The sequence below is a fragment of the Apteryx mantelli genome, chromosome 23 (assembly GCF_036417845.1).
Source record: "Apteryx mantelli isolate bAptMan1 chromosome 23, bAptMan1.hap1, whole genome shotgun sequence".
NCBI classification, from domain to species: Eukaryota; Metazoa; Chordata; class Aves; order Apterygiformes; family Apterygidae; genus Apteryx; species Apteryx mantelli.
The window spans coordinates 8,556,797-8,577,756 of NC_090000.1; the positions used below are offsets into that span (position 1 = coordinate 8,556,797).

Consider the following 20,960-nt stretch of genomic DNA (forward strand, 5'->3'; position numbering starts at 1 on the left):
GCAGGCCAGTTATTTACACACGGGAGACAAATTATGAAGTTTATTTATATAAATTATGTCTCTCGGAGCAGACAGCATTCGGTTTATTGCACTAGAGCACATCCGCAAGACAGAGCTACAGGACACCGCACGAGGTCTGTATTATCCAAGGGAGCGCGGTGGCGAGAGGCGCTCGGGAGCCGGGGAAAGCGGCGAGCAGCCGCCAGGATCCGCCGGGAATTTTTTCCCCTCTCTTTGCTAGCGCTCGCTCGCCCGAACAGCCCCCGCGCGCCGCGAGGGCCGCGAACAATACAAAGCTCCGGTCCGGGCCTCCGAGCGGAGGAGCCCGGGGCAGAACGAAGGGAGCCAGGGCAAGGGGCTGCCACCAGATGAAGCCACGCAACTGAGGCGGGACGAGCGCTCCGGCTGCAGAAGACACGTTTTATCCAAAAATAAACTCTAGTCAATAAATACGGCGGGAGCACGGAGCGAGCCGGAGCGAACACAAGGCAATCGGCACCCCCCGCCGCCACCGCGCCGAAGCCCCCGGCGCCGGCGTCCCTTCGTGCTGCCTCGCGCCACGCCGCAACGACGGGTCGGTCACGGGGTAAAGCGCGTTCATCCGAGACGGCTGCAAGCAGCGGATTTGGTGCGAGAAGTTGCTTTTCAGGCCTTCATGAGCGCCGCGACCACCGCCTTGGCGTTAAGGCTACGCAGGTCACAGTAGGTTTGTCCGGTACCGACGAAAACGATGGGCTTGCTCGTGATGTACGTCATGGAGATGGCGGCGCCGACCTGCCGGCGACAAGCGAGCGCCGGTAACCGGAGCTGCCGGGGGGCGTCCTCCAAGGAAAACACCACCCTGCCTGCGCCGCCGGCTCCTTCCCTCAGCCTCCTGGCGGGAAAAGCTCCGCGCAGGGGAGAAGGAAAACCCTCGGGGCGACGCAACAGCCTTCTTACCTTGTCATCGATGGTGTCGAACTTGGTGAGCACGATGCCGTCGATGAGCCGCGGCGTCTGGGCCATGGAGTGGTCGGCCAAGGCCTTGTTAAACTTGACCTGGGGAAGGAAAACGGATGCGGGGAAGGCGGCGTTGGCGGCGGCGCCGCTCTCCGAAAGCCCTCCGACGAAACCCGAGGCTCGGCGCCCGCCCCCGGCTGCTCGTCGGGCTCGGGGCGAGCGGCTCGGCGCTCACCAGCTGGTCCACGGCCTCGTTGCCCACCAGAGCTTCGCCCACGAACAGCACCAGGTCGGGAGCGTTGACGGCGATGAGTTTGGCCAGCGCCGTCATCAGCGGGGCGTTGTCCTGCATGCGGCCGGCCGTGTCCACCAGGACCACGTCGAAGCCTTGGTTGCGAGCTAGGGAAACGGGGAAGCGGCATTAAGGAAGGGGAGGAAAAACCCGGAGCTTCCCGCCGCCGCCACCGCTCGCCGGCCCCACCGTAAGAGATGGCCTCCATGGCGATGCCGGCGGCGTCCTTGCCGTAGCCCTTCTCGTAGAGCTGCACCATGGTCCGGCCGCCGCGGCTCTCGGGCGGGTGCAGGGCGTTGAGGCGGCGCGTGTGCGTGCGGAGCTGCTCCACGGCGCCGGCGCGGAACGTGTCGCAGGCGGCGATGAGGACGCTGAAGCCGTTCTCGATGAGCCAGAACGAGATCTGGAAGGGGCGACGCGGACGTCCGTCGCCCGCAGAGCCCGACCGAGCCGAACGCACCCCCCCACCCCCCCCCCGGACGCCCCCTCTCCCCGCACCTTGGCCAGGTTGGTGGACTTGCCGACGCCGTTGACGCCGCAGAAGGTGACCACGTAGGGGCGGCGCTGGCGCTGCGCGTCCATGACGTCGCGGAGGACGTCCACGCGCCGCTGGGGCTGCAGGATCTGCACCAGGGCCTCCTGCAGGGCCTGCTTCACCGTCGAGGTCACCGCTGCGAGGCGGGAGGCGGAAACGGAAGCTGTCACGACCGGGAAACGCTCCAGGGAAGCCCGGAGCCCCAAGCCGCGAACGCGAGGAGGCCAAGACGACGCGCGGAAGCAACCGTCGTACGCGCGGGGCCGGTTTGACGAGCTCGGCAGGGTCGGAGCCCTTCGGGGCTCTTGCCAAAATCCCTGCGGGAGCCGTAAGCCGCTTCCGAGGAGTTTAGCCAACGGGCAGCCGGCATCTCTCATCCTTCCGCGCGCGACAAGAAGCGCGACGGAAGCGGCGCGCGGCCACTTACTGGTGAACGTCCCCATCACCTTCCCTTCCAGTTTCTTGGCCACCGACTCGCAGAGCTGCACCGCGATCTCCGCCGCCACGTTCTTCGCTGCGAGGAGGAGGAGGAGGAGGAAAGCGGGGTTAGCGCCGCGGGCGAGTCCCCCGCGTTCTTGTCCTCCTTTTGCTCGTTTATGGGCTGTTGAGGATCCCCCAAGTGCGAGGGGGATCAAGAGCCACCCAAATCCACCTCCGGAGCCCACCTGGAGACGCACGGGGACTCGGGAATCCGCTCGGAACGAGCCCCTTCCCCTAGCCCGCCCCACGGACTCATCCGTTCCCGGCGTTTTCCAGACGTACCAATCAAGTGATCCTTCATCTTCTCCAGCACGGGGTCCATGTCCTCCCGGGTCAGGCTTTTGGATCCCACCAGGCCTTTCAACATGCCGAACATGCCTCCGAGGCCTCCCTTCCGGGCGCTGCGGAGAGGCGCCCTCGTTACCTTCGCGCACGCGACGCGAAGAGCCCGTCGCACAGCCGACGAGCCGCTTCCCTCCCCCGCGTCGCAGCCCGGCGAGCCTGGAGGAGGCGTTACGGGAGAGCGAGCCCGGAGCGCGCGGCTCACCTCGGTTTCGAAGGGTTCTGCACAACCTTCTCCTCTTCGGCTTCTTCATCGCTCTCGTATTCGAGGTCGTAGAGGCGGCCGGGCTCCCGGTTTCGATCCCCCAGGGCCTGCAAGCGGCAAGACGGGCGCTGAAAAGCCGTAGCCGCTTCGCTTGGTTTCTTCCCGGCTCGCCGGCGCCGCCGCTCCCGGGATCCTCTAAGCCACCGCGTGCCAGGAGGGAGGCGGGGAGCCGCGATCCCGGCTAACGGCCCGCTGTGGCGAACGGGCGGCGTTCGTAACGCCCAGCCGGTCTCGGAGCAAGGCGCCAAAGCGAACGTAACGGCCCGGCTTCTCCTTACCGTGTCGGGGTCGAATTCCTCCGCGGGACAAGCCTCGGAGCTGCCATTGGTAGTGGAGTTACTGTAATCGAGTACTTTGGCATTAGAGTTCCCCAGATCCCACACGCGGGGCTTCTTCCCTTTCTCCTTCTGAGCCTCCGGCTTCGGAGATTTGCTGCAACAGAGACCAGAAACACGTCGTTTGATATAATTCAGCCTAAGCAACGATCGCCCCTCGGAAGGCCTGGAATTTAGGAGCCCGGATACCGATCGGAAAGGTCGACGCGAAGGTTAAACCCGGCCGATTCCAAATCTCGGCAGAGTTTGTTTATCTGAACTTTAGCCCTGCGTCGGCCTCGCTGCAGCCTGCTCGAGCTCGAGCCGGGCACTGCAGCCCCGCCGCCCTTCGCTCCTGCCGCGGCGAGCTCCAGACCCGCACGCGCGAGGCGGCCGGATCCAGCCCCGCTCGGAAAAGGTGGCAGAAAGCGGCGTTTCCACCGGTATTTTCCACGCGAACCGCTAAGGACTGGTCGAAACCACAGGGAAATGCCAAGGAGGGAAGCGGCGCCGCCCTCGCCCACCTCGCCTTCTCTCCCGCTTTCATGTGTCTCTTGAAGAATTCCTCCCGGTTCTTCTGCAGGATCTCGTCCTTGGTCAGCTCTTCCCTGTCCCCAGCCGCGGGCGGCTGCTTCTCTCCCGCGGCTGCTTTACCGGATGCCGAAACGGCTTCGCTTCCTGAACAGAAGAGCCCTCGTCGGTCCTTAGGCGGCACCCGAGCCGGGATCGCCGAGCGCAACGCGAGTCGCAGGTCCCCAAAACCCCCATCATCGTAAATATGACTTTTGGTGTACGGCTCGCTCCCCGTTTAAGAGCCAAAACGCACGCGCGAAACGGCTGATTTCCCCCAATCCCAGCGCCGGTTTTCCCTCAGCCTGCTCCCGGGCTTTTCACAGCCCTCTCGTTTCCCTTTGCCCGTGGACTCACCCTCCTTTTTGGCGCCTTTGTTCTTCTTGTTCTTGGCTTTCTCCTTTGGTTTCTCCCCTCGTGTTTCGATCATGCACTTGACGGTCTTCTGGGATTTCGACGACTGCTCAAACGTCTTCATCACGGTGGGAGCTCGGACTTTGCTGCTCTCCTCTGCTTCCCTGCGGAGAGGCGGCGCGTCAGCCCCCACTATCGGCTCTGTTCCCCAAATCCCCTCCGCTCCGGGCAGGAGCTCGTTACCGCAGGAGACGCAGGAAGTCATCTTTGAAGTCGAAGGTGCCGTTCAGGAGGCCCAGAGCGCCCTTCTGCTGGAACTCGTTGCGGTATTTGTCCCGGAACTCCTTGTGCACGTCGTCTATCAGCTTGTCCACGTAGGTCAGCGTCAGGATCTTCTGGAAGCCCACCTGCGGAGCGGCACGGGGACGGGACGCCGCGCTTTCAGCCCGCGGCATGCGTGCCAGCGCCGCGAGACCCCCACACCGACGGCGGCGAGGGGCTTTAACACGCTCCCGAAAAAGAATAAATAACACCCGCCAGAGCGTCGCTTGGGAAGTGACACCCATAAAAGCGGGGTGGCTGCCGCTGTTTCAAAGCGACGGAGGCAGCGGAAGACCAGAGAGGCCTTTGCTCGGCCGCAGGTTCGCGCTGAAGGAGGTTTGCGGCCACGCACATGAGATATGGAAAGGCTAAACAAGCGTTAAACGTAGCCTAGAGCAGGAAAAATGAGGCATTTCGGGCTTTTTCGATAGATAGAATCAAACTAAGCTTCCTGCATTGCTTTTCCGAGCTGCAGTTTCACTGGGATTAATAATCCGTACGTTTTTGTTTAACACTGAAGTCTTAATCCTACCGTGTGTTATTAAGACACATCGCCGCAGACCGTAGCGGTTTCCCATGAAAACCCACAACCCCGTTCCACCCCCAAAAACGCGATCCTCAACAATAAATAACGCAACCCCCCCCCCAAAGGGCAGAGGAAGCCCACGGAGGAATTTGGAGCCTCCGGGTGCCTCCGCAAACGGCTCGGGAGGCGTTCGGAAGCGGGCATGGCGCGGCGGCCCCGGGAAGCCTCCCCCCGGCACGGTGGGATTGGGGGAAGCGGGGCGCTCGCTCACCACGAAGACGAGCTCGAACTGGTTGTCCAGCTTGTACTTGAGCGTGAGCGCCTCATGGTTGAAGGAGTTGCTGCCGCCCCGCTCCTGCCGCGGAGAAGCCGTCACCCCCCCGCCCCAAAATGGGCCCCCCCCCGCACCCAAGGGCGGTTGGTCCCGCCCGACCCCCCCCCCCCGTCTCCCAGGGCAGTTGGTCCTGCCCGACCCCCCCAAGGGCTATTGGTCCTGCCCGACCCCCCCCCCGCCCTCAAGGGCTGTTGGTCCTGCCCGACCCCCCCCCCCGCCCTCAAGGGCTGTTGGTCCCGCCCGACCCCCCCCCGCCCCCTCCCTGATTGGTCCAACCCGCCCCCCCCCGCCCCGACGGCAGGTAGTCCAGCCCAGCCCCCCCCACCTCCTCGCTGATTGGTCCAGCCGGCCCCACCCTCCCCCCCCGCGGCGGCCGTTGCTGCCGCCCGCCCCTCCCCCCGCGGCGGCGGCGGGCGGCACCTGGAGCAGGACGGAGCGGATGAGGGCGTTGACGGGCGCGGTGGCGGCGGCGGCGGGCCCGCGCACGCCCTGGAAGCACCAGAGCACCAGGCCGCCCTTGCTGAAGATGGTGAAGAAGTCGAGCATGGCGGCGCCGGGGCTGCGGCAGCGCCAGCCACCGCCTGCGCACACGTCGCACTGCCGCCCCGCGCGCTTCCGCCGGAAGCGGCCACTCATTGGCCGCGGGGGCAAGAGGGGGAGGCGGCGGCCGGGGATTGGCCAGGCGGGACGCGGCGGCGCAGGGGGCGTGGTCGGCGGCGGAGGGGGCGGGGCCGGCGGCATGCTGCGCGCGGGGCGCTGGGGGCGCGCGCTGCTCCCGCGTGGGGGGCCCGCGGCGGCGGCGGCGGCGGCGGCGGCGGGTGGGGGGGTCCCGGGTGGGGGGGTCCCGCGCCGCCGCCGCCGCCGCCTCCTCCACACCGCGCCCCCCCGCCGGGCCTCCGACCTGCTCGGCGGTGAGTGGGGCCGGGGGGGGGATTGGGGGGGGTCCGTGGGGCACCGGGGGGTCACGGGAGGATCGGGGAGCCGGGGGGGGCACTGGGGGGATCAGGGGTCCTTGGGGGACTGGGGGGAAATTGGGGACCTGGGGGGGGGTCACTGCGGAGGGGGGGGGTCACTGGGGGGATCGGGGGTCCTTGGGGGTCATAGGGGACCGGTGGGGTCCCTGGGGCAGTGGGGGTCACAGGAGGACGGGGGGGCACTGGGGGATCGGAGGTCCATGGGATATTTGGGGACCTGGGGGGGGTCCATAGGAGACTGGGGGGGTCCCTGGGGCACTGGGGGTCCATGAGGCACCGGGGGTCACGGGAGGATCAGGAAGTCCCTGGGGGGGGGGGTCGCTGGGGGATCAGGGGTCCTTGGGGGAATTGGGGACCTGGGGGGGGTCCCTGGGGGATCGGGGGGTCCCTGGGGCACTGGGGAATCCCTGGGGGATCAGGGGTCCTTGGGGGAATTGGGGACCTGGGGGGGGTCTCTGGGGCACTGGGGGGGGGTCCTTGGGGGATCGGGGGGGGCACTGGGACACTGGGGAATTCCTGGGGGATCAGGGGTCCTTGGGGGATTTGGGGACCTGGGGGGGGTCCATAGGAGACCGGGGGGATCCCTGGGGGGACACCGGGGGTCACGGGAGGATGGGGGGGTCCCGGCGGCTCCGGGCTGCCGTCGGCGAGCGCCGCTCGGTCGGCAGAGCTGGGGCGGGCGCTGAAGGCGACGGCGCCGGGCGGGAGCTGGGGGGCTCCGGAGATGCCGGGGGGCCGGAGCCGGAGCCCCCCTCCGGAGCAGGCCGACGTGGTGGTGGTGGGGGGCGGCGTGGTCGGCTGGGCCGTCGCCTACTGGCTCAAGGCGCTCGAGGGGCGCCCGGGCGCCATGCGGGTGCTGGTGGTGGAGCGCGACCCCACGGTGAGTCCCGCGGGATGAGTTTTGGGGGGGGGGGGTGTCCCTTGGGGGGGGGGGGCACCCCCTCTCTGAAAGCCGCCTCCGCCCGCAGTATTCCCGAGCCTCCTCCGTGCGCGCCGTGGGCGGCATCCGGCAGCAGTTCTCCCTGCCCGAAAACATCCGCATGTCCCGCTTCTCCGCTTCCTTCCTGCGCACCGTCAATGTGAGTCGGGCAGGGTTTGGGGGGGGGGGGGACAGCCTGGGATCCCCCCCCCCCAAAAGAGGGGGCTGAGGGGTCCCCGGCGCCCCCCCAGGAGCACCTCGGGGTGCCGGGCGAGCCCCCCGTGGACCTGCAGTTCAACCCGTCGGGCTACCTCTTCCTGGCCTCGGAGCGGGGAGCCGCCGCGCTGGAGCGCAACGTGCGCCTGCAGAGGTGCGGGGTCCCCCCGTGTCCCCCCCCCCCCCCCGTGTCCCCGTGTCCCCCCCCCGCGCCCTCCCACCGGCCGCTCCGCAGGGACGAGGGGGCCCGCGTGGCCCTGCTCTCGCCCGCCCGCCTGAAGGAGAAGTTCCCCTGGGTGAACGTGGACGGCGTGGCCTTGGCGTCCTACGGTAAGACGTGCGCCCGACCCTCCCCCCACCCCAAATTGTCCCCCCCCCCCTAAAATGTCCCCGTCCCCCACCCCCCCGGGCGCCTCCACCGCTCGCCCTCTCCCCCCCCCCCGCCAGGCCTGGAGGACGAGGGCTGGTTCGACCCCTGGGCCCTGCTCGGCGCCTTCCGGCGAAAGGCCGCGTCCCTCGGCGTCCTCAGCTGCGTCGGCGAGGTGAAATGTGAGCGCCTGCGTCCCCGTCCCCAAAACCCGGGTGTCCCCCCAAAACCCCCCCCCCAGCACCCCCAAAACCCACTGCTGACTCTTCTGCCCCCCCCAGCTTTCGTCATGTCCTCCAACGTCGGGCTGGTGGCCACGGGGCAGGAGCAGCCCGTGTCCCGCATCAGATACGTCAACGTAAGTCGTCTCCTTCTTTTTTTGGGGGGAGGGGGGTGGCTCGTCCCCCTGTCCCTGTCCCCCTGTCCCCATCCCCGTCACCGCGCTCCCTTGGCAGGTGCACGCCGCCGACAGCCGGGAATACCAGCCCGTGTCCTGCGCCGTCGTGGTCAACGCCGCCGGCGCCTGGGCCGGGGAGCTGGCGCAGCTGGCCGAGCCGCGGCTCCGGCTGCCGCTGGAGCCCAGGAAAAGGTGGGTGCCGATGCCGCCGGATTCTCCGGGTGGGAGGAAAGCAGCCCCCTTGCTCCCTAAAAAAAAAAGGGTCGCTCCGGCCGCTCCGTCGGCAGGTTCGTCTACGTGTGGCACTGCCCCGACGGCCCCGGCTTGGAGTGTCCGCTGCTCGTCGACACCTCCGGCGTCTACTTCCGCCGCGACGGCATCGGCGGCAACTACCTGGGGGGCCGCAGCCCCGCCGAGGTGGGTCCGGGGGGGCGGTGGGGGGGGGTAATTTGGGGTTCCCCCCCCCGGCAGCTCGCCCCCATCTCCCCCGCAGGAGGACGAGCCGGATACGAGCGACCTGGAGGTGGATTACGACTTCTTCCAGGAGAAAGTGTGGCCGGAGCTGGCGCGCCGGGTGCCCGCCTTCGCCGCCCTGAAGGTAAACGGGCGTCCTGCATCCCGCTCCCCTCGTTTTTGGGGAGGGATCGGGGGGTTTTGGGGTGGGACGGAGCACCGGCTCGGCTCACGGCGCGCGGCGCAGGTGCGGAGCGCTTGGGCCGGCTACTACGACTACAACGCCTTCGACCGGAGCGCGGTGCTGGGCGCCCACCCGGGCGTGGAGAACCTCTTCGTGGCGGCCGGGTTCAGCGGCCGCGGGCTGCAGCAGGCGCCGGCGGCCGGACGCGCCGTGGCCGAGCTGGTGCTGCGCGGCCGCTTCCAGAGCCTCGACCTGAGCCGCTTCGGGCCCGGCAGGCTGGCGGCCGGCGAGCCGCTCGCGGAGAGCGCCGTCGTCTGAGCCCCGGCGGCAATAAAGCGCCGTTTTCGGCCCGTACGGTCGTGTCGTGGTGTCGCGGGGAGCCGGCGGGGAGGAGAGGGTCCGTGGAGCCCCCACCCCCCCACCCCACGGCCTCCCGGCTGCTCCCGCTGCCCCCCAGCTGCCCGCAAGGCTTCTCCAGCTGCTCCCGGTATCTCCCAGTTGCCCTCCAGCTGCTCCCAGTGCCCCTCCAACTGCCCTCAGTTGCCTCCAGTGTGTCCTCAGTTGCCCCCAGTGTGTCCCCAGCTCCCCCAGTTGCCCCCCAGCTGCTCCCAGTGCCCCTCCAACTGCCCTCAGTTGCCTCCAGTGTGTCCTCAGTTGCCCCCAGTGTGTCCCCAGCTCCCCCAGTTGCCCCCCAGCTGCTCCCAGTGCCCCTCCAGATGCCCTCAGTTGCCCCCCAGTTGCCCCCAGTGCGTCCCCAGTTGCCCCCAGTGCGTCCCCAGCTCCCCCACTTGCCCCCCAGCTGCTCCCAGTGCTCCTCCAGCTGTCCTCAGTTGCCCCCAGTGTGTTCCCAGCTGCCCCCAGTGCATTCCCAGCTCCCCCAGTTGCCCCCCAATTGCCCCCCAGCTGCTCCCAGTGCCCCTCCAGCTGCCCCCAGTGTGCTCCCAGTTGCCCCCAGCGCATCCCCAGCTCCCCCCGTTGCCCCCCAGTTCCCCCCAGCTCCCCCCAGTGCATCCCCAGCTCCCCCTGTTGCCCCCAGTGCATTCCCAGCTGCCCCCAGTGCGTCCCCAGCTCCCCCAGTTGTCCCCCAATTGCCCCCCAGCTGCTCCCAGTGCCCCTCCAGCTGCCCCCAGTGTGTTCCCAGTTGCCCCCCAGTTGCCCCCAGCTCCCCCCAGTGCAGCCCCAGCTCCCCCAGTTGCCCCCCAATTGCCCCTCAGCTGCTCTCAGTGCCCCTCCAGCTCCCCCAGCTCCCCCTGTTGCCCCCAGTGCATTCCCAGTTGCCCCCCAGCTGCTCCCACTGCACCCCAGCTGCTCCCAGTTCCCCCTAGTTCCTCCCAGTTCCCCCCAGTTGCCCGCAGCGCCCCGGGCACTTGGGCGCCGCCTGGCGGCGCGGCGCGGCGCAGCGCTGCGGGCGGGTCTGCACGGCGCCTGCGCGGAGCCGGCCGGCGGGGGGGGGAGGAAGGAGGAAGGAAGGAGGGAGGAAGGAGGGAGGGAGGGAAGGAGGGATGTGCGCAGGCGCTGCGCCGGGGCCGGGCGGCGCACGCGCGGTGCGAGCGGGGGGGCGGGGCTGCGCATGCGCAGCGGCGAGCCGAGGGGAGGGGGGGGCGGGGCGGCCTGCAGCGGCGAGCGCGGCCCCGGCGCGGGAGCGAGCGGCGCCCGGTGAGTGCGGGGCTGGGGGGGGAGGGGCGGGTAACGGGGGGGGGGGGGGGAACCTCCGCCATGACCCCCCCCTCCCCCTCTCCCCGTGTCCCGGCGTTTCCCAGGCTCCCTCGCGGCCGCTCGCAGCCTCCGCCGGTGCCATGGGAGCGGCCGCGGCCCGGCGCCCCCCCGCCGCCCGCAGCTGACGCCGCCGCCACCGCCGCCTCCACCGGGGGCCCGGGCGGCGCCATGGCCGACGGCGCCAGGACCTTCCTGCACGACCTGGCGCGGGTGAGTCCGCCGCTCCCGGCTTCCCCGAGTCCCCGGCGCTGCGGGACGCGCGTGCCGGGACAAACGGGCCTTTCCCGGGATTGCGCCGCTCTCCCGCAGGGAGCCCGCGACTCCGTGTGGGGCATCTGCACCATCTCCACGCTGGACGCCCGCATCCAGCAGAAGCGCGACGAGCAGCAGCACCAGCACCTGCAGCAGCAGCAGCAGCGGCGCGGAGGGGGGCGGCAGCAGCGAACCGGCGGCGCCCCGGGCCCGCGGCGGGGACCGGCCGGCGAGAGGTGAGCGGGGGTAGGGGCTCCGCTGCGCTCGCCCCCTTCCCTTCCTCCCTTCCCCGAACATCCGCCGCCTCCCGGCAGCTCTTTCCCCCAAAAAGCGAAGCCGAAACGAGCGGGGTTTGAGCAGATCCCGGCCGTTATTCCGGCCCGCGCTCTCGGCGGATGCAGCAGGGAGCCGCGAGCGGAGCATCCCTAAAAGCGGGGCTTTCGCTCCCCCTTTCCAACCCAATCGCGCTGAAACACACACAGGATAAACTCCAAAACCATCCCGTAAAATTCCCTTTTTCCCCCTGCTTTGCGTAACGAGCCCGCGGAGCTCTAGCCCGCGATTAAGCAATTAGCCGGATGTTTTCACCCTTCCCTGAAAAATAAAAACACACAGCAGGTGGGTGGGCGGATAATAACAGGACGCACGCGCCCCAGAGGCGCCAGGCTGCAGGCGCCGGGAGAACAGGGATTTCGGGGCGCTTCCGGGGCGCCTGCCGCATCGGATACACACCTCACCGCCCTCCGTCCCGTTGCTTTGCAGCGAGCCCCGGATCGTGAGCCGGATCTTTCAGTGCTGTGCGTGGAACGGCGGCGTCTTCTGGGTAAGCGGCCGCTTTCCTCGCCCTCCTCTTCCTCCTCCTCACGTCAGGGTTTCCGGGGAAAGCGGCGGATTGAACCGGCGTTGCTTTTCCAACTTGCTTCCCGTCACTTTTCCTTTTTTTCCCTGCGCAGCTTAGTCTCTTCTTGTTCCACCGGGTGTTTATCCCCGTGCTGCAGTCGCTCACGGCGCGCATCATCGGTAAGCGCCGCTCCCCCCCGTCTCCGGCGTCGGAGGAGCCCCGGAGCGCGGCTGCCGGGGGTTTCCCGGGGCGGTTACGGAGCCGGGATGTGTGTGGGGGGGGGGTCTCTCCCCGCAGGCGACCCCTCCTTGCACGGCGACGTCTGGGCCTGGCTCGAGTTCCTGCTCACCTCCGTCTTCGGAGCCCTCTGGGTGCTGCCGCTCTTCGTGCTCAGCAAGGTCGTCAACGCCATCTGGTTCCAGGTGGGCGGCTGGAAAAAAAAGGCGGATTCTTACCCGGAACAGCCTTAAAAACCACACCAGGAGAACAGGCTCTGGCTGAGCCCCCAGCGGGCGACGCTGCTCCCCCCCTCAGCCGCTTTTCCCGTTCTCCTGACACCATTTTCCGCCCTCTCCGGCAGGACATCGCTGACCTGGCGTTCGAAGTCTCCGGCCGGAAACCTCACCCCTTCCCCAGCGTCAGCAAAATCATCGCCGACATGTTGTTCAACCTGCTGCTCCAGGCGCTTTTCCTCATCCAGGTGAGACGGCCGCGCTCTCCGGCTTGCCGCTCCCGCTCCGGAAGCGCCTTCACTTTCCCTTTCCCTTCTTTTCCGACCGCAGGGAATGCTCGTGAGCCTCTTCCCCATCGACGTCGTGGGCCGCCTCGTCGGCCTGCTCCACATGTCGCTGCTCTACTCGCTCTACTGCTTCGAGTACCGCTGGTTCAACAAAGGTGAGCGCCGCTCCCGTTCCCGCTCCGAGGCCTCTTCCCGCCGTTCCTGCTTCATTCCCGCAGCGTTTTTTCCCCCCCTTCCTCGCCAGGGATCGAGATGCACCAGCGCCTGTCCAACATCGAGAGGAACTGGCCCTACTACTTCGGCTTCGGCTTGCCGCTGGCCTTCCTCACGGCGCTGCAGTCCTCCTACATCGTCAGGTGAGCGCGGGGGGGTCGCGGTGTCCCCCCCCCCCGTGCCGTGTCCCCCCCCCTCGCCGCCAACCGCCCCGCGGCGCCCGTTTCTCTTCTCCCCCCCCGCAGCGGCTGCCTCTTCTCCATCCTTTTCCCGCTGTTCATCATCAGCGCCAACGAGGCGAGGACGCCCGGCAAAGCCTAGTGAGTGCCGACGCCGCCGGGGAGCGGGGACACGGTGGGGGGGGGGACACGAATCCCGGCGGCTCACGCCCCCCCCCCCCTTTTTCCCATTCCCTTTTGCAGCCCTTTCCAGCTGCGCCTCTTCTCCCTGGTGGTTTTCCTCAGCAACCGCCTCTTCCACAAGACCGTCCGGCTGCAGTCGGCCGCCGCCGAGCGCCCGCTCTCCCCGCAGCCCTCGCCGGCCAAGCGCAGGTCGGCCCTGGGGCGCTGAGCCCCCCCCCGTGCCCCCCCCCCCCCACCCGTTTGGGGCCTCTCCTGTGCCATTTCCCCCCCTCCACGGGGTTTTCCCGGAGCGCCGCGCCTCCCCCTCCCCCTCCGCCGGCGGGTGTAAATTTGGGGTGAGGGGAGCCGTTTTTTTGGAGGGGGAGGGAGGTTTTTTGGTGTTGTTGCTGTTGCTGTCGTTTGTTGTTTTTTTTTCTCCAAGCCTCCCGCGGAGCTGAAGGAAAAGCTCCGAGGTCGCCAAGGGAAAAACGGCTTCTCGGGAAGCGGAGCGGAAACGGCGGCAGCATTAAACCCGGGCTTGGGCGCGAGCGGCTGCTTTTTTTCTTTTCTTTTTCTCTTTTTTTACATCCTTTGCTTCGTTTCGGCGATGAGACGCCGCCGAGACGCGAGGCCGCCGGTTTTTCGCGGCGCCGGGGGGGGGACGACACCGCGCGCCCCGGTGGCCTCGTATTGCCCTCACGGAGCTCGAACCGAGGATTTGGGGGAAAAGCCAGACAAAGGCGCCAGCACCACTCGCCCTCGGCCCTGCGGCGCCTCCGGACGGGCTGGAGTCGCCCCCAAGGCGATTTTTTTTTAAATTCGGGGTTGCGGTGAGGCCCCCCTGGCCCCCCCCCCCCCGGGCGGCGTTGTTCCTGCGCGCGTGCAGTTGCCCCCGGGGCGGGAAGGTCCGCGCGGCTCCGCCAGCCCTCTGGTTTTTCAGGACTGAGGCCGGTTTCCGGATCCAACTTTTCTCTAGTATTTTCACACTGAAATAATAAATCGGAAAAAAAAAAACCAAAAAGCGAAGTTTGCTGTGATTCCGGGTCTCAGGGTGGCGGAGGGGGGCAGCGATGGGGGGCTTTGCCCGCGGCCCGTTCTCCAGGGGGTGTTTTGGCGGAGCCCCCGCTCCGCTGCCTCAGTTTCCCCCCGGCGGCGCCCACGTGGCGCTCCCCCCTCCCACGTGGCGGCCGCCGCCCGCTTCCGCGTCCCGCTTCCGGCCACGTGACGCGCCCCGCCCCCTTCGGGCGCCCCTAGCCCCGGGAGGACACGTCACTGCTCCGCGCTTCAACCAACCTTTGCGCGCCCGCCCCGCCCCTCCGCGCTCCGCCAATCGGAAGGCGCCGAAGCGGCCCCGCCCCCGCGCTGGCTGCCCAAGGAGCGGCGGCGGCGGCGGAGTGGCGGGGGCGCGGGCCAATGGGGAGTGGGGGGGCGGGGCCGCGCGGCGGCGGAGCAAGGGCGGCTGCGCGGCGCGGATGGCCGGGGCGGCGGGGCCGAGCGCGGCGCGCAGGTGAGGCCGCGGCCGCCGCGGGGCCCTAGCGCCGAGGGTGGGGGGGAGCTGGGGGGCGCCCAGGCCTCTGGGTTGGGGGTCTGTGGGGTTGCCTGGGGGCTGGGGGGGTCCCGGGGGGCAGGAGGGGGCCCGTGGGGTGGGTGGGGGGGGGGTTGTGGGCCTGAGGGGGTCCCCGGGGGGGGGAGGGGCTGTGGGGCACCGGGGGGGGAGGGGCGCTTGGGGGGTGCAGGGGGTCTGGGCCCCCCCCCCCCGCCCGCCGCGGGAAACGGGCCAAAACGGTGCAATTTGGGGCAACCGGCCGGCGGCAGAGCCTGGGGCCAGGCCCGGGGGCGGCGCCCGCTTCCTATCGCCATTATTATTAATTATTGTTATTATTACTATTATTATTAATATTAATATTTGCTTTTCGTTACCCCGGGCAAAGCCACCCGGAAACCGTCAGGACGCGCCGCGTTAATTAGCGATAATCACGCGCGCGCACGAGCCGCCGTCGCCCCGGGATCTGCCGGGAGCGGCTTCGCCCCGAGCGCCCTGCGGAAAGCTGGATTTTAAGGAGAGGGGAGGGAAAAAAAAAAGGTGTTTTTTTTTTAGAGTAGAAAGTCCACGTTTTCCGGCGGCTGTTTCACTTCCTCGGCGTCTCACGACGGTTTTGCTTGTTCCTCCTCTTCCTCGGGGAGGTTGAGCCCAAAAAACGCGACTTGTCCGGTCTAAGCAAGCCTGACTTATCGCGCCGGGCCGCCTTAGACCACCGCTGGGCCGTATATATATATATTTAAGGTTAAAAATTTAAAGTAGTGGCGGACTAGAGTCTTTCCGATCGTCTCCACGCAAGCGAATAGCGGCAGTTTCACCTAATCCCTGCGGTTTTAGCCCGTCTTTTGCAGGTCGCCGCCGGATTCCCGGGACGCCGCGGCACCTCCGCCTCCGCCGCTAAAAGCTCGCGCTCGGGCGTCGCTTCGCCCGCAGGGAAACGGGCAGCTCTCGCGCCCCGAGGACGCGCCGGTCCCCGTGAGGCAAGCGGGGGGCCGCTCCGGGCGGTCGGATCCCGGAACCCGATTCCGGCGGTGCTTTGGGAAGCGGCTCTCCCGCCGTCCGCCTCGCGAAGATGACCAAGCTGGGGTTTCTCCGGCTCTCCTACGAGAAGCAGGACACGCTGCTCAAGCTCCTCATCCTCTCCATGGCGGCCGTGCTGTGTGAGTGTGCGGCTCCGGTGCCGTCGTTCCCGATAACATCCCGCCGACGGAGCCGGCTTTGCTCCTCCCGGGCTTTTTTGGGTTGCAAAACCCTTGTCTATCTTTAAAGCGCGCCTTAAGCCGACACTCTTATTCCCTTAGTACCTGTCGCTTTGAAAACAGCATCTTCCCCGCGACCAATTTCAGACCAATCCAGTTTTCCTCCGACGCAGCGGATCGACGGGATGTCGGCTCCGGTTCGGAGCGCCGCGTCTTCACTCTGCCTTTTGCCTCTTTTTGCAGCTTTCTCCACGAGACTCTTTTCCGTCTTAAGATTTGAAAGCGTCATCCATGAATTTGATCCGTAAGTATCTTCGTCTCATCCCGCAAGCGCCTGCCGGGCTTTTCCCTTCCGGAGTGGGCGGCATTTGCCGGGCTCGAGTTGTTCTCCTCCGCGTTCAAATTCCCCCTTCGGGATGGAAGACAGGGAACGCGGCTTGCGCTGCGAACGAGTAGGATTTCCAGGCCCGAAATTCGCTTCTAGCTTCCCAGGAGTCTTCCGGGAGCTCGGATCCGAGTCAGGGCAATCCCGTGACGGCTTTTTTTTGGGGAATCCCGTTCGTCTCGCGGCCGCTGCGGGTGTTTAACCGCCCGCCGTTGCAGGTACTTCAACTACCGCACGACGCGCTTCCTGGCGGAAGAGGGCTTCTACAAATTCCACAACTGGTTCGACGACCGCGCTTGGTATCCGCTCGGCCGGATCATCGGCGGCACCATCTATCCCGGTGAGCCGGCGCGCGCCGAGCTGAGCCGCGGTCCGCCGCGCTGCGATCCGGGAGCCGCGCGCCGACGCCATTGCCGTTTGCCGCAGGCCTCATGCTCACGTCGGCGGCCATCTACCACGTGCTGCACTTCTTCCACGTCACCATCGACATCCGCAACGTCTGCGTCTTCCTGGCGCCCCTCTTCTCCTCCTTCACCACCGTCGTGACCTACCACCTCACCAAGGAGCTCAAGGTAGGGGCGAGGCCCGGGCGCGCCGAGCCGAGCCGAGCCGCTCCGAGCGCCCCCGGAAAATCCTCACGGCTCTTCCCGCCCTCCCCAGGACGCGGGCGCCGGGCTCCTCGCCGCCGCCATGATCGCCGTCGTGCCCGGCTACATCTCCCGCTCCGTGGCCGGCTCCTACGACAACGAAGGTGAGTCGGCGGCATCCGGGCGAGGGCGATGGGGAAAATCCGGGCCGGCGCGAGCTCGCTCCGACGCTTCCGCCCTCTCCCGCCTAGGCATCGCCATCTTCTGCATGCTGCTCACTTACTACATGTGGATCAAGGCGGTGAAAACCGGCTCCATCTATTGGGCGGCGATGTGCGCTCTGGCCTACTTCTACATGGTAAGGATCCCCTTCCCGGCTCCGGGGCGTTCCCGGCTCCGAGGCGTTCCCAGCTCCGAGGCGTTCCCGGCCCTGAGGCGTCCCCGGCTCCGAGCATCGCGTCGGAGACGGGAGCCAAAAAACCACGCGGTGCGCGGTTCCCCCCGTCGCTCCTGGCGTTCGGGGACGCCGAGCCTCCCCGAAGGACTCGGATTGGAGCGGACGCGTTCTTCCCCGATCCCCACTCGGAGCATGGCGTCATTTTTTTGTGGAAAACCTTTATTAAGAGCGTTGGGAAACGGGGGGTTCCAACAGCTGGCGCTGCGTCCTCCGTGTCCTGCTTAAAACCAGCGAGCGGGGACGGGATTTCCATCTCGAGAACTTTGGTCCCACCTCAAAGCGAGACCGAAACGCGTTCCGTTTCCGGGCCGGAAGCTAGGGAACGATCCCGGCTAAACGCGGACCCGTCCGGTTTGACCCGCTGAGCGGCGGCCCTCTTGTTTTTCTCTCGCCAGGTGTCCTCGTGGGGCGGCTACGTCTTTCTGATTAACCTCATCCCCTTGCATGTTCTTGTGCTGATGCTGACCGGCCGCTTCTCCCACAGGATCTACGTCGCCTACTGCACCGTCTACTGCTTGGGCACCATCCTCTCGATGCAGATCTCCTTCGTGGGCTTCCAGGTAGGAGCCGCCGGCTGCGGCGCTCCGTTTTTCCGCCCGCGTCTCGGCCTCCGTAAAAGCTCCTCCGCCATTCGGGTCGCGGGTCCCCATCTGGGAGCCGGGGCTGCACCGTTCGCTGCCCGCGGGGAGGAGGAGGAGGAGGAGGAGGAGGAGGAGGTTTGCCGCGGCGCTCCGCGTCTTGACGGCGCTCGCTCCCGCCGCTTGCAGCCCGTCCTCTCCTCGGAGCACATGGCCGCCCTGGGAGTCTTCGGCTTGTGCCAGATCCACGCCTTCGTGGACTACCTGCGCAGCAAGCTCAACCCGCAGCAGTTTGAAATCCTCTTCCGGAGCGTCATCTCCCTCGTCGGCTTCGTCCTCCTCACCGTAGGCGCTGTGCTGATGCTCACAGGTATCCCGAGGTTCCCGGCCGGGCCGGGATTTTCCCCCTTCGGCAGCGTTAACTGCCGCCTCGGCGTCCCGTCGCTTCCAAGAGCGAAGCGACGGTTGATCGCTGCGGTTTCGGCCGTAATTCCACACGGAGGTTTCGGCGCTCGCCGGTCCTCCCTTAGGAGAGCGCCCACCGGAGCTTCTCCCGTGAGCGGATTTGCCGGCGCGACGGGTCGCTCCGCGCCGGGATTCAACGCTCCGTTTCCTCCCTTGCGGTAGGGAAGATCTCCCCGTGGACGGGGCGTTTCTACTCCCTGCTGGACCCTTCCTACGCCAAGAACAACATCCCCATCATCGCCTCCGTCTCCGAGCACCAGCCCACCACCTGGTCCTCCTACTACTTCGACCTGCAGCTCCTCGTCTTCATGTTCCCAGGTGAACGCGGCCGCCGGAAACGCTCCGGGCGGGCGGGTTGGGGGCCGAAGGCCGCTCCCCCCTCGTCCTCGCGGCGGCCCTCACCCGGCGCTCTTCTCCCCTCGCAGTCGGCCTCTATTACTGCTTCAGCAACCTCTCGGACGCCCGCATCTTCATCATCATGTACGGCGTCACCAGCATGTACTTCTCCGCCGTGATGGTGAGGGCGACTCGGGAGCCGCTTCGCGGAGGGGCCTAAAGCGGACGCCGGAAATCGGGGCCGGCGTCTCGCTCGCGCCCGGGGCCCTCACCGCGCCGCTCGCGCTCCTCCGCAGGTGCGTCTGATGTTGGTGCTGGCTCCGGTCATGTGCATCCTGTCCGGCATCGGCGTCTCCCAGGTGCTCTCCACCTACATGAAGAACCTGGACATCAGCCGGCCGGATAAGAAGAGCAAGAAACAGCAGGACTCCACGTATCCCATCAAGAACGAGGTGAGCGCTCCGAGGGGAAGAGCTCATGGGGACACCGGCGCGGGCTGGTGACGTCCTCTGACGCTGCCTGTTTTCGCTTCCGCAGGTGGCCAGCGGCATGATCCTGGTCATGGCTTTCTTCCTCATCACCTACACCTTCCACTCGACGTGGGTGACCAGCGAGGCCTACTCCTCGCCCTCCATCGTGCTCTCCGCTCGGGGCGGCGACGGCAGCAGGATCATCTTCGACGACTTCCGCGAGGCCTACTACTGGCTGCGGCACAACACGCCGGAGGTGAGCCGCTCCCCGCCGCGCGCTCGGCCACGAGGCGAAGCGGCGCCTGCCCGCCGACCGCCCGCTCGCTGACCGCCCGCCTCGTCTCCGCGCGCGCAGGACGCCAAGGTCATGTCTTGGTGGGATTACGGCTATCAGATCACGGCCATGGCCAACCGCACCATTCTGGTGGACAACAACACCTGGAACAACACGCACATCTCGCGGGTCGGTCAGGTAGGCCAGCAGACCTTCTCCAGATGATCGTTGTCCTCCTTCCGGAGACCTCCGGAAAGTGGGGTTTCTCCCCCGGGCGCCTCCGGACGGCGTCACGTGGTGGCACTACCCCGTGTCTAACGGCTGCCGCTTGATCGCCGCTGTCTTTGTCCCAGGCCATGGCCTCCACGGAGGAGAAGGCCTACGAGATCATGAGGGAGCTGGACGTCAGCTACGTGCTGGTAATATTCGGCGGCCTCACCGGCTATTCCTCCGATGGTAAGACCCCCGGCGCGCGAAATCCGCCGTTGCGCCCGGTCGCGGGGGTGCGCTGACGCCGGCGGCCGCCTCCCGTCCCCTCGCAGACATCAACAAGTTCCTGTGGATGGTGCGGATCGGCGGCAGCACGGACACGGGGCGCCACATCAAGGAGCACGACTACTACACGGCCACGGGCGAGTTCCGCGTCGACCGCGAGGGCTCCCCAGTGCTCCTCAACTGCCTCATGTACAAGATGTGCTACTACCGCTTCGGGCAGGTCTACACGGAAGCCAGTGAGTGCCGGGCGGGCGCTGGGAACGCGGCTCCCCCTTCGGAAGGGCGCCGGCTCACCCTTTCCCACCCCCTCGCAGAGCGGCCGCCGGGCTATGACCGGGTGCGGAACGCCGAGATCGGCAACAAGGACTTTGAGCTGGACGTGCTGGAGGAGGCCTACACCACGGAGCACTGGCTGGTGCGGATATACAAAGTAAGCGCGTTTCCCCCCAAAATCGCCCCGGGGCTCGGAAACGTTCCCGGCGAGCTGGAGGGAAACGGGGCGCAGCAGGGCGCTGCTTCCCTCCTCCTCCTCCTCATCCTCCTCCTCCTCCTTTCCGGCAGGTCAAGGACTTGGACAACCGGGGCCTGTCGCGAACGTAGAGGCGCCGCCGACCGCGCTGACCCGGCCTTCGCCCTGGGAAGCAGTTTTTTTGGGGGAGTTTTGGGGGTTTTCTTTCATTTTTTGTTTTTTTTTATACGCCGTTTGTAAGCGAGCGGCCGGCGCCGCCCGCCGGGTCCCGGCCTGGCGTGTCGGAGCCGCGGAGGGATTTTTGTAAACGCCGCCCGGCTCCCGAATCGGAAATGATGGCTTAACCGGGGGTTGATTAAAGGGGAATTCCACAGAAAACCAGCGAGGCGGTGGCGTGTCTTGGCTGCGCTCCTCGTCCCCGTCCCCCCCTGTCCCCCGTGTCCCCTGCGGCGCCGCTGCCCCGGCCCCGTTTGCAATGAAATCGCAGCGTTTTCCCCCTAAACGAAGCCGAACGGGCGCGCGATGGGGCGAAACACGGTGAAACCGGCCCCGAAGTTGACTGAAATGGTGAAGAGTTGGATGCGCCCAAGCATGGGCCCAGGCGTCCGGGGTGTTGGGGAAGTGCGGAGGGGCCCAGGTGTCCGGGGTACATGAACTTGCAGAGGGGCCCAGAAGTCCGGGATGGACAAACAGGCAGAGGGGCCCAGGCGTCCGGGGTGACTGAATGTGCGGAGGAGCCCAGGTGTCCGGGGTGGCTGAATGTGCGGAGGGGCCCAGGCGTCCGGGATGGGGAGGAGAGTGCAGAGGGGCCCAGGCGTCCG

General features: G+C 67.4%; 4 protein-coding genes across 5 annotated transcripts; 3 read left to right on the plus strand and 1 right to left on the minus strand.

Annotated features, from left to right (window-relative positions):
• Positions 1 to 25: 25 nt before the first annotated feature.
• Positions 26 to 5,923, minus strand: SRPRA (SRP receptor subunit alpha). Its single transcript, XM_067310223.1, has 14 exons — positions 5,693 to 5,923; positions 5,210 to 5,293; positions 4,335 to 4,498; positions 4,095 to 4,255; positions 3,692 to 3,845; positions 3,132 to 3,285; positions 2,794 to 2,900; positions 2,529 to 2,647; positions 2,194 to 2,280; positions 1,730 to 1,902; positions 1,421 to 1,634; positions 1,175 to 1,338; positions 940 to 1,038; positions 26 to 774 (listed from the first exon to the last, which is right to left on the minus strand). Exons 1-14 carry the CDS (start codon positions 5,906 to 5,908, stop codon positions 646 to 648), a joined length of 2,025 nt encoding a protein of 674 aa, XP_067166324.1. The 5' UTR covers positions 5,909 to 5,923; the 3' UTR covers positions 26 to 645.
• Positions 5,924 to 6,101: 178 nt separating this feature from the next.
• On the plus strand, positions 6,102 to 9,136 carry FOXRED1 (FAD dependent oxidoreductase domain containing 1). The gene is made up of 11 exons (XM_067310097.1): positions 6,102 to 6,183; positions 6,915 to 7,126; positions 7,215 to 7,325; positions 7,417 to 7,535; positions 7,617 to 7,711; positions 7,829 to 7,930; positions 8,030 to 8,106; positions 8,204 to 8,337; positions 8,433 to 8,562; positions 8,639 to 8,743; positions 8,846 to 9,136. Exons 2-11 carry the CDS (start codon positions 6,971 to 6,973, stop codon positions 9,098 to 9,100), a joined length of 1,284 nt encoding a protein of 427 aa, XP_067166198.1. The 5' UTR covers positions 6,102 to 6,183; positions 6,915 to 6,970; the 3' UTR covers positions 9,101 to 9,136.
• A 1,254-nt stretch (positions 9,137 to 10,390) lies between these two features.
• On the plus strand, positions 10,391 to 13,905 carry EI24 (EI24 autophagy associated transmembrane protein). Of its 2 annotated transcripts, none has more exons than XM_067310254.1 (11): positions 10,391 to 10,438; positions 10,543 to 10,708; positions 10,808 to 10,986; positions 11,513 to 11,573; positions 11,704 to 11,770; positions 11,889 to 12,013; positions 12,172 to 12,291; positions 12,374 to 12,485; positions 12,549 to 12,686; positions 12,789 to 12,863; positions 12,966 to 13,905. In XM_067310254.1, exons 2-11 carry the CDS (start codon positions 10,667 to 10,669, stop codon positions 13,340 to 13,342), a joined length of 1,296 nt encoding a protein of 431 aa, XP_067166355.1. In that variant the 5' UTR covers positions 10,391 to 10,438; positions 10,543 to 10,666; the 3' UTR covers positions 13,343 to 13,905. The 2 variants fall into 2 exon arrangements, with proteins under 2 accessions (XP_067166355.1, XP_067166356.1); XM_067310255.1 differs by having other exon boundaries at positions 10,396 to 10,438; positions 12,575 to 12,686; positions 12,966 to 13,156.
• Positions 13,906 to 15,309: 1,404 nt separating this feature from the next.
• Positions 15,310 to 20,520, plus strand: STT3A (STT3 oligosaccharyltransferase complex catalytic subunit A). The gene is made up of 17 exons (XM_067310150.1): positions 15,310 to 15,584; positions 15,867 to 15,927; positions 16,227 to 16,348; positions 16,435 to 16,580; positions 16,669 to 16,759; positions 16,847 to 16,953; positions 17,448 to 17,612; positions 17,820 to 18,000; positions 18,258 to 18,413; positions 18,521 to 18,612; positions 18,728 to 18,883; positions 18,969 to 19,157; positions 19,257 to 19,373; positions 19,529 to 19,631; positions 19,718 to 19,906; positions 19,985 to 20,100; positions 20,232 to 20,520. Exons 1-17 carry the CDS (start codon positions 15,497 to 15,499, stop codon positions 20,268 to 20,270), a joined length of 2,118 nt encoding a protein of 705 aa, XP_067166251.1. The 5' UTR covers positions 15,310 to 15,496; the 3' UTR covers positions 20,271 to 20,520.
• The last annotated feature ends 440 nt before the right edge of the window (positions 20,521 to 20,960 follow it).

What these genes read in the sequence shown, in the direction of transcription:
- SRPRA (XM_067310223.1), bottom strand. Translation starts at nt 5,908, where the DNA reads ATGAGTGGCCGCTTCCGGCGGAAGCGCGCGGGGCGGCAGTGCGACGTG. An exon ending in GATGAAGGATCACTTGATTG is followed by an intron (nt 2,281 to 2,528) that starts GTACGTCTGGAA and finishes TCCTCCTCGCAG; the next exon opens with CGAAGAACGTGGCGGCGGAG. An exon ending in TCGACACCATCGATGACAAG is followed by an intron (nt 775 to 939) that starts GTAAGAAGGCTG and finishes TGTCGCCGGCAG; the next exon opens with GTCGGCGCCGCCATCTCCAT.
- EI24 (XM_067310254.1), top strand. Translation starts at nt 10,667, where the DNA reads ATGGCCGACGGCGCCAGGACCTTCCTGCACGACCTGGCGCGG. An exon ending in GTACCGCTGGTTCAACAAAG is followed by an intron (nt 12,486 to 12,548) that starts GTGAGCGCCGCT and finishes TCATTCCCGCAG; the next exon opens with CGTTTTTTCCCCCCCTTCCT. An exon ending in AGGACGCCCGGCAAAGCCTA is followed by an intron (nt 12,864 to 12,965) that starts GTGAGTGCCGAC and finishes TCCCTTTTGCAG; the next exon opens with CCCTTTCCAGCTGCGCCTCT.
- FOXRED1 (XM_067310097.1), top strand. Translation starts at nt 6,971, where the DNA reads ATGCCGGGGGGCCGGAGCCGGAGCCCCCCTCCGGAGCAGGCCGACGTG. An exon ending in CGCAACGTGCGCCTGCAGAG is followed by an intron (nt 7,536 to 7,616) that starts GTGCGGGGTCCC and finishes GCCGCTCCGCAG; the next exon opens with GGACGAGGGGGCCCGCGTGG. An exon ending in CGTGGCCTTGGCGTCCTACG is followed by an intron (nt 7,712 to 7,828) that starts GTAAGACGTGCG and finishes CCCCCCCGCCAG; the next exon opens with GCCTGGAGGACGAGGGCTGG.
- STT3A (XM_067310150.1), top strand. Translation starts at nt 15,497, where the DNA reads ATGACCAAGCTGGGGTTTCTCCGGCTCTCCTACGAGAAGCAGGACACG. An exon ending in CGTATCCCATCAAGAACGAG is followed by an intron (nt 18,884 to 18,968) that starts GTGAGCGCTCCG and finishes TCGCTTCCGCAG; the next exon opens with GTGGCCAGCGGCATGATCCT. An exon ending in TGCGGCACAACACGCCGGAG is followed by an intron (nt 19,158 to 19,256) that starts GTGAGCCGCTCC and finishes CCGCGCGCGCAG; the next exon opens with GACGCCAAGGTCATGTCTTG.